At 43.2% G+C, this 17,695-nt stretch overlaps 1 protein-coding gene across 3 annotated transcripts in view; it reads left to right on the forward strand.

The window, feature by feature from the left end:
- Positions 1-17,412, forward strand: part of PRRT3 (proline rich transmembrane protein 3) — a 99,786-nt gene extending 82,374 nt beyond the window's left edge. For all 3 annotated transcript variants that reach the window (XM_089682061.1, XM_089682059.1, XM_089682062.1), the window contains exon 4: positions 5,028-17,412. In XM_089682061.1, the coding sequence (XP_089538187.1) occupies positions 5,028-7,069 (2,042 nt within the window). In that variant the 3' untranslated portion in view covers positions 7,070-17,412. The remainder of the gene's footprint in view (positions 1-5,027) is intronic.
- Positions 17,413-17,695: the final 283 nt, after the last annotated feature.

A 17,695-nucleotide genomic window follows, 5' to 3' on the forward strand; every position in this document is an offset into this window, starting at 1 on the left:
GTGGGTTGAGAGAAGCAGACCCTGGGCTGCATATTCATACAGCCTTAACCAATCCCTGATCAAGAGGATGATCAGCAGGGCGCTGAGGTGTCTGGGGCTTAGAACATCAGAGTCTTTTGCTCTGGTGGAGAGAGAGAGGGCTGTCTGCCCTCATGGGCTTCTTAGCTGAAGACTACAGGAGGATCATTGAGGTCCTAGCTAAGGGAGAGCTGAGAGCCCTATTTCTAAAGCTGCCGAACACAGTTGGGAGTCTGCTGAGGATCTGGCTTGGAGGCTCATGGTACAGGGTCTGGCTGGTACTGGAAGGAGGCATCCATGTACACAGGGACACAGCAAGTAGAGGTCCAAGAGAGATCCTGGAGAGACTGCTGCTGTCTGACTTTAGAGAGACTGTTCCAGAGTTGCTGGCTTAGGGCTCCTTCCAAAGAGAGATTCCCTTGAATGTTCACTACTTTCTATTACAAAAACTCATCCTGAAGAGTTTAGTTACCACCAGAGAGTGTCTTCTGTTTGCACTGCATTTGGAGGATACCAAGGCAAACCCTATACCCTATCCAAGTTCTTCAAGCAATAAATTCTAAAAAGACTCTTTGCATGGAGACTGAGAGGCTGCTCTGTGCCTGGCTGCTGTGCTCCCAATAGGAAAGAGAAACGGGGACAAACGGGACCTGTCTGAGGTCTATGCGCAAAAAAACTCCCAGATCCTTCTGCCAAATTGCAAATTGTTTTGGCACGTGTAAAAACATGTGCATTAGCAGATGCATGGGGATGCCATTAAGAATTATGGGGCGTGACACTGCCATGCTAAAGGGCAGCGCATTTCTGTGCACGTTTGGAAAACACGTGATTTTGTGCACTTTCATGACAAGCACAAAGTGTGAACGTAGCCTTCGAAAAAGGCAAAACTGGAAAGTTTATTTTAAAGTGTTTTTTATGGTTTTTGTTTTGCGTATTCCAAGATCCCCTTGTTAGTGGGGGTGCAGCGTGGTGGGGTGGCAGTGAACACACAGAGTCCTGAATAACAGCAAATGATGTATTGTAGAACTTGCAAAACAGTACAACAACCCGATGGGGAGCTCACCTGACCAGGGAGCTCACAACAGTCAGAGCGGAGAGTCAGCAGTGAATTGGTCCAAGCTGGAGACAGCTCCTGTCAAGGGAAGCAGAGTGCGGCCCGGCCGGTCCAACCGAAGGTAGTTCCTCAGATGTAGATTCTGGCCTTAAGCTTTCGCTCCTCCTCTGGAATCTCTTCCTGCTGCTAGCACTGTCCCTGACAGAGAATGTGTTGCTACACTAGCCAACTCACAATTGCGCCAAAAACACAGGGGCAGGGACTTGAAAAGACTCTGTGTGATCCAAGATGGCTGCCAGGGTCACATGGATGCAGCATAGCCAACCAGAACACTGCCCCAGGGGACACAGAGAATCTTAGGGAAACCCCAGTTTCTCCTGACTTCCTCCGCCAACTGCATTGCATTTCCGGATGAATACCCCCTTCAGTGGAGAATGTAGACTGCACCTCCATACACCATTGCCATAAAGTTCAGTTCTGTTCCTGTTCTCCTGAGAGTTTTGTATGTTCCCATCTACCTTAGAGTGTTCCAATGACTCCTGTTACTTGGTCCAAAGTATACAGTAATTGAAAATCCAGCAGAGTGAGAGAACCCCTCATATTGGGCACAGCAGGTGTGCAGACCCAGGAACTTAGCACAGAGATATATTAAACTGTAAGGTGGTTTAACTCCCCACCATATGCCAAACATGGCGAAAAAACTTTAATGATCTATTAAGTTTTGTCTTGAAGACCAATTCTAGGATACATATATATTTTTAAATAGTCCCACGCAGGGGTGGACTGACTATTTGGAAACTCGGGCACTGCCCAAGGGCCTGGGGTCAGTAGAGGGCCCCATGAGATGCCCCTGGTACCTTTTTCATAGGTTTTTTTGAGTTTGGGCAAGGACACAGGGGCCCCATGATCCCCTATTGCCCGGGGGCCTCATGAGTTGTCAGTTCGCCCCTGGTCCCACGATAGTGTAAAAAAGGAGAAGTGGCTGAAATACTTACCATCAATCCAGAGGTTTTCCCGCAGTGGTCTCTTCTCCGCAACAAGATGTCCTTGATGTTCCAAAGTTGAAAGACGTGCCACTTAACTTGGAAAATTGAGTACATAATATGAGTGTAGGGTCTCCTAGATTGTAAGCTCCAAGGAGCAGGGCCCTCGAACCCCTCGTGTATTGTATTGTATTGTTACTGTACTGTCTCTTGTACTGTCTCCCATTATAATGTACAGAGCTGAGCAAACTATTGGTGCTATATAAATACTGTATAATAATAATAGGGTGTCATGGCCTCAACCCCTGTGGAGGCAACACCACAGCACCATCCATTCGCCCTTCATCAAGTCATATATGTGGCCTGAAGACTTTGGAAAAGGCAACTATTAAAACATAAAAAACATCAAATACTGCCAAAAGGGGCCACAATTTTGGAGGAACGGTGAGTCCAGAGTTGGGTTTTAAGGTATTTACAAATCTATAGAGGTGACGTGTATTACTATATCAACATATTCCATCCATCAAGAGATTGCTTGGTCTTCACCAAGCAAGCCCTACAGCACAACATAGAATTAAGTTACATTATGTCAACAGCAATACCATGACCTGTCCCATGAATGTGTCTCATTGTAGTGTGAGCCGGTGACTATAATGTTTAGGAATGCAGACATTCCATACTTACATTAGAACCGTCTCACAGAGATTTAAGAATCTGATTGATCACAGCTACGATGAATATACTATTCTTGATCATTAAACATCTAAAAGTCCTCTCGTCAGTTACAATCACAAAACCTTTCATCATGGCAGGAACAATCCTCTCGGCTGTCTACCGCTAATGCCACAATTTACAGTTCTGTGTCATCATAATAACAATCTATTATACACAAAGCCAGCAAATAGAAAATATATAGTCATGCTTCATTTTTGGATTAGGTTAGAAAAATTGACTTTCGCTCTGTTTTGTCTAAAATGTAATTAACGAATATGAAATGTTTTTCTTCATTTTTGTCTTTATTAAAACCGGTGCCTGAGAAAAGTTTCCAGCATGTAAACAGAGGATATAGACCTTTTGTATATATTTTTTCTTTATAGATTAAAGACTAAAAAATAATTTTTGTAAAATGTTTGTTTTTTTATGTTGAGTAACAAGGAAATATTACAGTTCATACTATCCAGCAGGTGGAGTTCTAGGCTCTTTTTTAAATCTTTGCCAGGCTAAACTTAGCTGCTTTGTTTAAAAAAGTACATTGATGTCTTTGTTGCACACTTCCACTGACATTCCTCTCTGGGTCTTGCTGGAACTACCTAATTGTGCCCCTATTTCACCGTTGACGCTTCTATGGCTTCCCCCTGCCCTGCGCCCTATGGCACTGAGTCCGATGTTGCTCCATGGCTTACAAGTCTGGGACTCGGTACGTTACTCCAGTGGCCTGATATCGCCCTTTCTGCCTTTGCTCCCAATTATTAACAACCCTCTTTTCCCACCGGGTTTCGACCAACCAAGGGCGTTTTCTTGGTGGGTGACTAATGGTTTTTCGCAGGTGCGACACTTTTGGATTTTTCGGTCCTTCCCCACCTGGAATTCTCTTCGGGAGTCCCGGGATGTTCCCCGGCGGAATTTTTTCAATACCTTCAATTGCGGCACTGGCTGCTCTCATTGCGGGGCACTTCTGTTTTCCCGCACCAGAAATCTGCCTTTGAACAGCTTTGCCAGCAGTGTCCGGGCGCCCCGGGCCTTATCTCCCTTCATTATGCAGCTCTGAACAGACGCTTATCGCATAGTTCTCTTTCATATGTTGTTCAGTGGGAGCGCGACCTGGGAGTGGCTGTGGATCCGGAGGACTGGAATAAGGTCTGGTCACTCATAGCTAAATGCTCATTTAATACGACCACGCTGGAGGCAGCCTATAAGGTATTGTTTCGTTGGTATTGGGTTCCAGCTCATTTGGCCCAGGCTAACCCTGCCTGTAGTGATCAATGTTTTCGGGGTTGTGGCCATCGTGGCGATGTATTGCATATCTGGTGGTCATGCCCGAGACTGTCTCATTTTTGGTCTCGTGTGTTTGGCCTCCTTTTCACTTTGTTCCATCTTTCCATACGCCGGGATGCTCGGTATGCCTTGCTTCATTGCCCCATACCTGGCCTCTTGGCTGATCAGCAGAAGTTGGCTTCCTATTTGTTTTTATCGGCCACTAGAACAATTGCTCAGGCCTGGAAGAGTCCGTTTGTCCCTCTTCAGGGGGTGTGGGATCGTATGACCGCTATGATGCTCAACGAACAGATGTCGAGTATATGCAACGACTACCAACATAAATTTTTGAAAATATGGGAGCCATGGTTGCAATATGCCTTTCCCACACTCCCCCGGCTAGTCTGGGGATGTAATGGCGTTCGGTATTGGCGCTCTTGGACCCCTGCTCTTTGTGGGGTTTTTTTTTCCCCTTTCTCTCTTTCTCTGTTTGTTTCTGGTGTGACAGTGGACAGCTGCCTTTAGTTGTTATAGTCGGAGTTACATTACTGTTACTGTAAAATATGTGCCATTGATAGCCCCTGCGTGGGCGTACCTTTTGCCTTGTTGGTGTTAGAGCACTGTTTTCTCTATTTTGGGTTTTTTTTATCGGTGCAATTGATAGGCCCTGTGTGGGCGTGTTTTGTTGCCTCTGTTTTATACTGTTTAAAATTAATAAAAACCATTGAATATAAAAAAGTACATTGATTACCAACCTGAATAGCTTGCCTTAAAAACTTTGTTCTGGAGACACAGCAGGAAGTGAGTGGAGATCTCTCCAACGTGAGAGAAATAAGCTCTTAGTTTTCACCATTATAGGTGCTGTCATTTGAACATTTCCCCTCACTTTTCTGTTCCTGAGACAACTGTCCTTTTAAAGTCACTGTTTAGATGTATGTTTCAGGGCGTGTTCATTAAATCAAGACTCCTAATCATTTACTATAAATTTTCTTTTTCAGACCCTGTACTAGAAACTCAACATCCACAGCTAGCGGAGTCTGCAACAACAAGAGTCTTTCCAAATGGGTCCAAAATGAATGGGCGCCGCGGGGAAATAAGGGTCACAACCCAAAGAGCCTTCCGTTGGCCACAGCTGATTGATGTCCCAACCAGCTTCCCCTCCAAGAGGCCGACACTAGAGACTCCGATCTGCAACAAGAATGGCGGCACATGTGAATTTGTTGCCACCAATAAGACCTTTCTAAAGTGGGATGACCTTCAGCACACTCTGAGTTTTGCTTGGGATATGCATGTTTATGGCACAGGTTCCCTGTTTCTTCTTTTATCTTTAATTGCACTTGTCAACCTTATCGGATCTCCCATCCTACAAGTGACCTACCTTCCATATGTTATTATTGCAAATGGCCTCTTGTTTGCAATTGGAATCCTCAGAGGCGTATTTTTCCTCCTGGATCCTTACGGGACAAAAGGGAAGATTTCACGGCCTATTGCTCTTGTCCTTTGCAATGTCACATTCCCACTTATGATCTCCACATTTGCTACCTTGGTTCTTTTGGTTCTAAAGATTGCCCGTCTACAGCTGCTGCCTCCAAAGTTTCAGAGTTTGGCATTGCTGGCTGTTATAGCAGTTATTCACTTTATTGTCCTTCTAAGTGCTGATCTCCTGACTCATCTCCTGAACCCTTCTGTAAATATGGTCTTGCAGATCCTCTCCATTTCTTGGGGCATATTTCTCATGGTGGGTAATTTTGTGGCCTATTTTCGCTTGAGAAAAAGCAGTAAAGATATTGTAAATGAAACGCAAAGAGTATCACCTGTTGAAGACATAGCAGTGGTTCAAACCCAAGGAAGAAGTATAAAGTGTATGTTTACATCCTCCAGAGTATTATTGGTCAGCAGTATTTTTGGACTCCTTTGCTGTGGCATGCAGGTGTATGCCATATTATGGCTTTATGGACTACTTGGTCATAAAAATGAATTTTTCTGGTCTTGGTGGTTCCTCCAGTTCTGGTACAGAATCTTTGAATTAGTTCTGTGTTTCTCCATGATATTTGTGGCCTCCCATAGTTTCTGTCTACAGTGCGGTAGCAGTGATCACACGTGCTGGTCCAAGATCATCAGTTACTTTTGCACCTACAAAAAAACTGAGGCACCAGAGTATCCAAACAACTGCTACGACTGGACAAACGGCATCCAAGACAAGATGGTCAACAACAACATAAGTAAAAGCATCATCAGAAACCAGGCTGAGAATGTTCCTCTTAGAATCATTAAAGAGAACAATGAGACAAAAAGTCCTGGGATTGGCAACAATAGTCGTTCTTCATCACCGCTTTGCAGACCTAAGCCAGACGTGGTGTTTGCTGCAAAAGCTCAAAATGTAGTTATGGGCCGCTCTTACACCAGTATTTGTTTTGAAAAGGAGTCTATGCTGTCACTGGCCGATCTGGAGTTTCGGCCTCCATCGCCCATCAATCTGAGCAGAAGCATTGATGAGGCTTTGTTTAGAGAGCATTTGGTCCGAGACAGCATATTTTTGGATTCCAGTCTACAGTACCCCAGTTACCTAACAAGACAAGACTCCTGTTCTTCACTGAAGGAATGTTCCGCTATGAACCAAACTATAGACCCTTTGATTTCCGCAGACCTGAAGATGAGAAGATGCAGCAATCCAGATTACCTGTACAGCTTGGCCAAGGGTAGTTCGACAACAGACATGGACTCTCCAAGTGAAAGTATTGAGCAGAGCAAAGAGCTTCCTCGAGATGTCACAACAGAACCTGTGGCTTCCGTTAGCTCCATAGACAGCGTTTCCAGAGGGTCCATCAAAATCAGCTGGAATCCTTGGCGCCATGGCCTGTCTTCAGTGGAGAGTCTTCCTCTCGAAGACACACCTTCGTCTCAACTTCTAAAGCAAGGATCACAACCTAGCATCATGTCCAAAAGCAGCGAGCCTGAGAAATCCTTTGGCAGGAGGTTTATGGAAAAAAGTCAGACCACAGATTCAAACAGCATTGCTAGTGAGACCATCGAACTGTGATATGCCGAAACAGTGTTAAGAAGCATAGACATGTTACAAAGAAAAAGGTTGCCATGTTTTTGATAACATTCATTACAAGGAGGATAAATACAAAAAACATATACAATTCTTTTCTTCTTTTGAATGAGGAAAAACTGATTTTAGGAAAGCGACAAAGATTATATACATACCAAGAATCCTCTGTTTGGTTATTATATATAGTAATTATCTATAATAAGCACATTGCCTGTCCGTGTTTATAGGCAACAACATTGCTTCACCTCTTTTTTTTATTTACTGATTTTTTTTTTTAAGTATTTATTTTGAACTGTCAAGGTGATTTCCTTTAAAGGCCAAATACAAAGGCTAAAGCCATTACCTGAAAGGACATGAGAAGTTTATTTGTGACTTTGTTATTTTATCTAAAACACAATTGTATGGACAAGGTATTGGTTCCTGATGGATGTAAACAAGTGGAACATCATTATACAGAAATCTAAAACTTACAGGAATGATATGTAAAATGTGGTACTATGAGTACTTTCAAGGTACGTGTCAAGCAAGCCAAGCAGAGCTAAGACATTAAATGTTCACCAGACGAATCCATGGAAACCGTCTGAAGTCTACACTTTTGTACAGGAATAAAAGTCCTAATCTAGACCGTGAAGGTGTTAAATGTTAAGATCCTTCCATGGACTAAATTAAATGACAATCAGATGCATTCTTTTGAGGAAACATTTAAAGTGATGTGTTAAACCACATGGGTAGAGTCCAAGAGGTAGTTACTATACTGGTGTCTACTGTACAGAATAACAAGGTCTGATATGTAAAAACTCAAGCGAAGAAATGTATTGCCACAACAGCAAACAGATTCCTATCTATCTTACTATCTACTGAGCACTTAAAAGCCAACCCACAGTAGAAAAATGACAGCTAAAATGTAATTGGTTGCTAATGTACCAAAAAGGCGCCTTCATTCAACCATAAGGCAGTCCTACTGTAAATTTTGATTTGAAGCATGACTTTTGGTACATAACATAGCTAATAACCATTCAAGGTGTTTCTATAAAAATAGACAGTCTATCTAAAACTAGTAAATCACTTTTAGGGCTTGTTTAGACGGGCCTTTCCTCTTTGGTCTGAAGTGCACTTGAAGGCCACGTTAAACACAGAAAAGCAGACTGCTAATGGTGCAGTATGGATACAAGTTCTGAGCTTTTGTTTGGCCTGCCAGGCATTGCATTTATTTGGACACAGCATGTCCTATTGAGATGTATTCATGCAAACCAGGTCAGTTGTAGCCTTTTGCTGTACTTCAAACAAATGTGCTTGACCAACACTGTTAATGTAAAAGGCAAAGATTGGCAACTCCTGTCTTCATGAGACATTAGACAGATGATGACATCTTTTGAAGACTCCATCCTTAGGATCTGTCTCATAAAATCAGCTGTAAACCTGTTAGTCCAGGACATCTTTAGAGATCTCTAGATCTTTCAATATTTTGTCTACTTTGTAGCAAAGATTGGCCAATAATCTTTTCTCAGTCGATAGAACATGGACACGGTGACTCTGTTCTCACAGTCTCTTTCAGAATACCAGCAAACCAAAAGCTGTGAACCTGTTAATCCAGGACATTTTTAGAGATCTCCTGGAGATCTTTGGATATTTAGTCTTTTTTTTTGTAGCAAAGATTGGCCAGGTATTTTTTTAGTCAATAAAACATTGTTGTAGTGTCGAAGTGCATTACAAAAAAGCAAAAAGTCAGCGGTTTAGTAAAAAAGGTAAAAAAGCTGAAAAACCCCTCAGGATGCAAACAGTAAAAAGGGAATTTGTTTTTAATGGATATTTCAGCTGTCATTTTTCAAAGCAGTTAGAAAATTAAAGGGAGACAACATTTTTACAGCTTAAACTTTAGAAAGAATAATTGGAACTGCCATTGCTGACATATTTTTGATGGCGTAGGCCAGGGGTCTCCAAACTACGGCCCTCCAGCTGTTGAAGTATTACAAGTCCCATCATGCCTCTGCCTCTGGGAGTCTTGCTGTCAGAGTCTTGCAAGGCCTTATGGGACTTGCAGTTCCTCAAAACCTGGAGGGCCAAAGTTTGGAGAACCCTGGTGTAGGCCAAGGAAGTCAGAACTCTCAAAAACCAGAATCCTTGTTCATAGTCAGTGATTCACTAAGCATTGAATAAAGACTGAAGATACTGGCGCCATCCAAAACAAATGAACAATGGCAGTTCCTTTATCTTTATCCAAGTTCCCTTTATTGCCCTTTTAGAGTGATCATGTCAGGTTCTCCCAAAAGGCAGCTGTAGTCCAACGAGAGAAAAGATCTTCTACCCTCGTCTTCCACATTGCCTCTGTTCCAGCTTTGCAGCCTCCTTAATTCTTTCAGTATTTGACATTTCCCAGCAGTGTTGGATGCCCGTGTCTACCGTCATGTGCTGTGGTTCCTTCCTTCAACACCTATATCACTACAGGGACTTAGTAACACACAGGGGCATCCATAGTTCCCATACGTGTCAAAGGCTGAAGAGACTGATGGAGGCTTCAATGCTGGAATTGAGGGAAGGTTGGAGGCACCAGGCACCAGAGAGGTCAATATAATAGCTCTTCTCTTAAAGGGTTCAGCTGCCTTTTTGTTAACTATTCATTCATCTCTACACATCTATGTTCTGAGCATTTTGTGATGTTTTTTTTTTTTTTTAGAAAAGAATGAGTAGATGTGTTGATATTTTGTTACAAAGTTGACTGTACCAGCTAGTATTTTATATCCAGAAAAAAATTGGTTTCACTGTTTTCTTCTGGGAAACAATGACCATCTTTAAAGTAAACCTGTCATGCAGTACAATGTAAACTAAATCGGACTTTATATGAAAACACAAGGTCACTTATCTAGGACCCACACACACACACACCCCTTGATTAGAAAACACTCAGTGAAAAGCATTAAAAAAAAAATCAGAGAAAAATGTCAAATTCATTTTATCTTACTAGTTTATGAATGCTTTTTGTAGGCACTGGTGTTGTCACTGGACCACACCACAGGATCTTGGGAAAGGTGAGAATCCAAAATCTCACTGGAAGGTACTCCACCATGTAGGTGGGTTGCAGCGCAGTGTGAAGGCAATAATACACACAGTCCAAGTGCGAGGTAAGGACTTGTATTGAAGTAATGCAAAGATAGTTCACAATAGACCCGGTGAGAAGTCAGCCCAACCGGGAACACTCACATGTCCAACAATATGTAATGAAGCAGGTTTCAGCAGAACTGACAGCGCCTGTTAGGAAGGGTAGCATGTGGCCTGGCTGTCTCATGGCCAAGCGGGAAGATGTCCAGAGAAGTTGCAAGCCCTACACTTGTCAGGAACCTTTTCCTGACGCTAGTTCTGTCCCTACCAGACGGGATACTTGTCCCTACTCTACCCACTTGCAAAAAGCACACCAAGCCTGGAAGACAGGGCCTTAAATAGGCTCTGCCTCACCCAAGATGGATGCTAGAGTCACATGGGGCAGCAGCATCCAACTGGATAGCTTCCTCAGTGAGCCAGTAAGCCATATAAGATCCATATTCCCCTTGACTTCCTCTCCAACTGCACAGCCACTGTAGATGAGCACCACCTACAAACACTATGCAAGAGAGCATTTAGGATCCTCATCTTTCTCAAGAAGTAACTTCACCCTCACCTAGGCGTAGGGTGAAGGATGGGAGCGTTTACATTTTTCTTCCATTTTTTTCATATAATTCACTGAGTGTTTTTACATGGGGTTCCCAGATAATCAGACCTTACATTTTCATGAAAGGTCAGCTTAAGCCTGCTATGGGATGGCAGATAATAGTGAGGAGCCAATCTTCAAAACCTTCATTGTTATTTCGAGGGGCGTTCAAGTCAAACCGGGACTTTTATAGGTATAAAAAGGGGTGCTAGCGTGGCGGTACTACATGCAGTAGTAAGTGGCAAGTGTGTCCTATTACTGATAGGTGGCACACATGTCGCGTGCCAGGCCAGAGACCATTAATCGAGATGGCAGACAACAGTGTTAGTGCGTGGATGGAATAGTGTGTGGTGATGAAGTTTCTTGTGAATGAAGGTGTAAAACTTGTGGATATCTACAGAAGACTTCAAGCACAGTACGATGATGAGGCGCTCAGCCACAATAAGACACATGAATGGTGTAAACATTTCAAAGATGGCCGTATGTCCATCAGTGACGATCTGGGCCGTGGTGGTTCCCAGCCCACAGCAGTAATTCCTGTGAACATTCAGTGCATGGAATGCCTGATCTTGGATAATCGAGACATAACCTGTTGTGATATTGTACAAGAGACAAATCTTTTTGTGGGAACGGTGAACACAATGATGATATAGTGAAGCAGGCTGTCCTAGGAAGGTTCAGGCGTGCTGACAAATCTTTCTATCCCAAAGCTCTCCAGGCATTAGTTAAATGCTGGGATACGTGCAGGGGCGGACTGACAACTCATGGGGCCCCCGGGCAATAGGGGATCATGGGGCCCCTGTGTCCTTGCCTAAACTCAAAAGAGCCTATGCAAAATGTACCAGAGGCATCTCATGGGGCCCCCTACTGACCCCGGGCCCTTGGGCAGTGCCCGAGTTTCCAAATGGTCAGTCCGCCCCTGGATACGTGCATAAATGTAGCAGAGGAGTATGTCAAAAAGCAAATGCAGTTTCCACTCTTTGAAATTTGTTCTTTTATTATATAAACTCAAAAGTCCTGGTTTGACTTGAATGACCCTCGTATATGCATACAGATTTCTCCAGTCTGCATAGAATAGTTCAATTCATACATGATTGTCCCCTGGGATCCTATATCATGTAATGTGAAAAGCGATGCATTCGTGATTCCACTGATTCAACCATCCCAACTAACTTTGCTCACTACTATGACACATTATACCTGTATTGTGACATTTTACCACCACCAGAGCTCTGTCCTGATACAGGCATACTTTAATGTGCAAAATTCAGGATTTTTCCCCCCTTGCTTCGTTCTAATTCTAGCAATGCTGCTGTATCTAATTGTCTAAGTGGAAGTCAAGAAGCAATAGTACCTGTATGGGAAGTCTTAAATTAGGAGCTGCTGTTCTCTGACTTTGCATGTTAGCCACCAGGGGAGTGATGCCAATTGTATCAAAGCTGAATCTGTCTGGGAGATAATGGCAGCTTCCATCTGGGCCTATCACCCAGGTATCCTGTTGCATGACAGGCTTCCCTTAATCCCTTTTAATAATATATTTCCCAGACTCACAAACCACTCCCATTTATTGTGAAGTCCCTCCCCCGCAGTCCTAGACATTGCAATATAGTTGGGGATTGTTGGCAAGGATTTTAAAAATGTATTATTATATGTCAATACAATATATCCTTGTACGGCAGAATGGGAGAGGTAGAGACTATACCATTGTAGCTGTGCAGGTTGATAAAACCCATGAGCCCTGCTTTGTCATTTATTAAAGTTGGTCCTTTTATTATTCAAGTGAACCTGTGCAACAAATTCACTTGAAGAGGTATTAAACCCAAAAGCAAACATTTATTATATTGCAGCTTACCAATTCTTACTGTAGGTGTGATGGCTCCATTCGTTTTTTTATAATGCTTTCTTTCTTCTGTTTCTGGTGATCCAGCCAGCAAGTCTGTTGTTTTTCAAAAGCTCAAAAGCTCATTCCCGAAGAATGTATCACTTTACATGGATGAGACAAACTATTTAACATTGGTAGGCAGTGGCATCACTGTGTAGGTGCAGACTGCAAGCGGGTGACACCCGCCAAAGGAATGGCACCTCTCTGGTGTCCGCTCCGGGTTAGGGAAGGCCAGGACCCAGGATGGGAGTCCAACTCCCATTCATCCCTATAGGGGGGAAGTGACAGACTGTCACAGGGAGCTGGAAAGATGGCAAAGCCCATAAAGCGGGGACAGGAGGTGGAGAATTGGTGTGTGTGGAGTGGGTGGGATGAAGATTTCCACTGCTTCTGTGCTGGAGATCAGAGAGAAGATGAGAGAGAGTGAGAGAAAGAGAGGTCAGTGTGTGTGCTGTGTACTACCTCCTCTACCACCAGGGGGAGACATCCATCCTCTGCCCCTCCCCCTTCTGACATCACTGAGACATGGGGCATTCCAAATCCCCTCTACTGCACCCCTACATATTGACATGGTACAGTCCATCCATCAACTTCCCCCCACATAGTAACATGGTACAATCCATTCTTCACCGCCTACCTACTGACATGTTATATTTCCTCAATCACACCCCCCCAACATACTGATATGGTATATTCCATCCATCAACTTCCCCCCACATACTAACATGGTACAATCCATTCTTCACCCCCTACCTACTGACATGGTATATTTCCTCAATCACCCCCCCCCAACATACTGATATGGTATATTCCATCTATCAACTTCCCCTTACATACTAACATGGTACAATCTATTCATAGCCCCCTATATACTTACAAGGTATATTTCATCAACCCCCCCAACATAGTGACATGGTACAGTCCATCCATCAACTTCCCCCCACATAGTAACATGGTACAATCCATTCTTCACCCCCTGCCTACTGACATGGTATAGTTCAACAATCACACCCCAATTCCCCCCCCCCCCAACATACTGATATGGTATATGCCATCCATCAACTTCCCCCACGTATTAACATGGTACAATCCATTCATCACCTCCCTACCTACTGACATGATATATTTCATCATCCCCCCCCAACATAGTGGCATGGTACATTCCATCCATCAACTTCCCCTCCTAGTTAAATGATCGGTTTTTGTTTATTTTCTTATAGAAAACCTTTATCGTAAAAGGAACAAAAACTGTTTGCTGGAACACTGACAATGCTGCAGTCTGCTGTTCCTCCTGTGTTCATTCATCTAGAGTTGTGTCTCACTAATACAGGAAGTGTTTTACTGGCCAGATCACAACGTAAACAGAGGGGAAAAAGGCTAAAAGTAGAATACTAATGCAGCCATCAGATCTAATGATTGCAGGTGCAATATTTACAACTTTTGGTTTTGTGATTAATACCGCTTTAAGCCCGCCCCTCCCCAGCAGTAAATACTCACCCTTTCTGCATTCTCCATTCGATGGTCATGAGGAAATAAAAATACCCAGTACTTGTTGGTATGGGGATCATGTGACTCACACCTCTCTCTCCCATATGACACTACTGGTACTTGGTGATTGGTTGCTTAGGCATAGTGCTGTCACATGGGGGCAGGGAAAGCCCTTGGTCTTGTGTAAGCTCCAAGTCACGAATTTACACAGAACTTAGTTTCTTCGCTGTAAGGCGAATGGAGAAGTAGACGAGCAAAACAATGGTGAGCATTTGCAGCCTTGAAGGGCTTACTTACAGACTCTGTTGCTTTCAAAAAATAAAAAGTTCCTGTAAAAGAACAGTTAAAATGTAACTGTCCTGCTACCCCTTTTCTTTGATGATGGATTACTACTGCAGGAGAACATTCTACATCCGGTACTTCTGGATGTGTTGGATACCTGCTCCCCCTGCTATGCACTATGGTTCTTCCCTCCGACCCCTGTGTCCCATAATGATGCAAGGGTCAGCGGATTTAACCACAGTGAGCAGTGGGGGACATGGGAATCCAACACAACTGGAAGCACTGAAAATTCTGCCAGAGGCTGTAGTTTCGCAAGGGAGCAAAGTGATCACTTACTGCCTTTATGTCAGAAATATTTCAATGGCAACTGTTGCTTTGCCCTGTAAGTTCCCTTTAAAGTCCACTTTATAGTCATTTTGGATGACCAACTTCTTATATCTCATGAGGAATTAGTTGTTTCTCCTCAAAGTTCTAGGCTCCCTCTCCCTCATTTACTCACTGGTGTCCACCAAGACTTCGATAATATCTTCAGGCCACAGTGGCTCATATAACTGTGGTCACCAAAGCCTCCTCCAGCTGAGGAACTATTTGCAGAGGTCACAAAATTCCCCAGCAGATACCTGGAAACTACCATGATTTTTAGGGTTGGTCGAAACTTCCATGGATTAATAAATTACAGGCATGTTTTCTAGGTATGTAAGTAGAGTTTTGGACAGAGAGAGACACAATTGTCCTGATTCATCAAGCTGCATTAGCATTGAAGGAGTGCTAACTGGCACTCAAGGTATGTTAACATGACATACAATGATACTGCATGAACGGCCACTTTAGTGTAGTGTTGCTTGAGCCTTGATTAATCGGGACTATTGTGTCCCACTTGGAAGATAAGGCCTTGATGAATCAGTATGGGTCACAATTAAGGCGAGATCGAGCCTTACTTGGCTGACCTTTCTATTACACAAGTGTCAGTATTTGCAGAGATGTTTTATAGTTTGTATTTAAAGGGTCATTCCACCTCCTATTTCAGTTTTTTTCTAGATGCTTGTGTGTTGGATCCCCCTTCTCCAGAGCTGGTGTTCCTGGATTTGGTTAAGCAGGTCTTCTGGCCTAAGTATGGTATATCAAAAGTCGTGCTTGTGTATATAAACCCTATGAAGTGAAAAGCAGCAACTAAAGTATTTATCATAGTCAAAACAGCGTAAACAAGTTGTGTTGCGCTAACATATAAAAAAAAATAATAAAACTTATCAGAAGAGTAAAAATATCAAATCTCAAATTACAGTGGAAAAGTCCACACTCAAAATGTTCCAGAGTAAGGGTTTTGGACTGTGTTCCCACACCAAGCAGGATCACCTCTACCAAATGGCCACAAATGCAGCTTTTCCAAACGTATATGACCCTTTTACCATACAGGAGTCATAAACAGCATATGATATACACTCTCTGGCCTCTTCATTAGGTCCACCTTGCTAGTACCGGGTTGGACCCCCTCTTGCCTTCAGAACTGCCTTAATTCTTCATGGCATACTGTAGATTCAAGGTGCTGAAAACATTCTTCAGAGATTTTGGTCCATAAAACGTGAGTTACTGTTGCCTTTCTGTCATCTTGAACCAGTCTTCCTATTCTCCTCTGATCTCTGACATCAACAAGGCATTTTCATCTACACAACTGCTGCTCACTGGATATTTTCTCTATTTCAGACCATTCTCCATAAACCCTAGAGATGGTTGTGCGTGAAACTCCCAGTAGATCGGCAGTATTTGACATACTCAGACCAGTCCATCCAGCACCAACAACCATGCCACATTCAACAGCACTTAAATCGCCTTTCTTCCTCATTCTGATGCTCGGTTTGAACTTCAGCAAGTCATCTTCACCACGTCTAGATGCCTAAATGCATTGAGTTGCTGCCATGTGATTGGCTGATTAGCAATTTGTATTACCAAGCAATTAAACAGGTGTACAGAATAAAGTGGCCAGTGAGTGTATGGGTCCACGCAAGCCATGTTTCCCACACTCCTCACCAGATTTAACTATTGGCCAGAGAAGTAGATCCCCCTTTCGAAATATGAAAAACTTGTTGCAGAGTATACAAAACAGTTCTGGCCGGCACATAGACACACTTCTTGGTCACTTCTGATAACATGGTGATATCAGCATGTAGCTCATCCTACGGACCCCAGAAGACGTCACATATGACGAAACACGTAGGGTGGAGCTATGTGCTGATGTCACCACTTTACCAGAAGTGACCTGGAAGTGTGTTTATGTGCCTTCCAGCCTACCCAGCTACCAAAACAGGGTCCCTCTGAAGCAATTTACATTAAGGAGGTTAACAACACAATAGGGAGACCCCATTTAATTTACATTAAGGAGGTTAACAACACAATGGGGAGATCCCACTAATGAAGTCACCACAAAGGAACCCTGTCGGTGATGACTGCTAATATTCGTCTCCCATTGACGTCAATGGGGTTTGAATTTGACATTCCAACTTTAGTAAAGTTCTCCAAACCAACCCTGAACCAAACCCAGGTTTGTCCAGCTCAACACTACTGGTGATTTAGCTCACTGGAATCTAACCAAAACTGATGCGCCACTTTTAGGTGGAATGACCTTTCTTTGCGTGATTGTAATTTTATATGTATATCTGTCTTTATACTAGTGTATATATGTACACACGCTGTTTTTATTGCACCAGCAACCTATGAAAGTGAAGAGTTCTTAATTACGAGTGTTCCCCCCTAATTGGTGGAGGGTGCAAATGGCAGCTGAACCAGGAGACCGGTGGTCTGCACCACGGCGAGAAGTGTACAAATAAAGCTGTGACAATCTGAAGAGAGGTGATCACATGACTTGGTGTGATACATCCCTCTATCACTGCAGAGGAGCCTCCATAGTTGTACCTGTATAATACTTAGTATCAAGGCTTGTGTGCCAGCCATGCTGTGTGCCAAATTACCCTTGTAAATAAAATACATCTGTAAAACCAGGATACATGTATGTGTGAGTTTTGTTCGTTTGTTTTCTTATTTGCTGTACTGGGGAACCCCAACCAGTTGCTTGTGAACCCCATGCAGTCTCAGCTCCCTGTGGTGTTGAATCATCCAACTGTCTACGGTCCACAGAATTCTCTGACTTGCAAACCTAGAGATGAAACAAAAAGTGAGAGGAAAGCTCTACCAAGTTAGGACAATCCCCTCTAATGCAATATAAAAAATAACTAGGATTTTGAAGGAACACACACTTGCCCTCCAGAGGATTTACCCCCCTTCC

This window comes from Staurois parvus, unplaced genomic scaffold, assembly GCF_062004578.1.
Source record: "Staurois parvus isolate SC_StPar_1 unplaced genomic scaffold, SC_StPar_1.0 ptg000283l, whole genome shotgun sequence".
NCBI classification, from domain to species: domain Eukaryota; kingdom Metazoa; phylum Chordata; class Amphibia; order Anura; family Ranidae; genus Staurois; species Staurois parvus.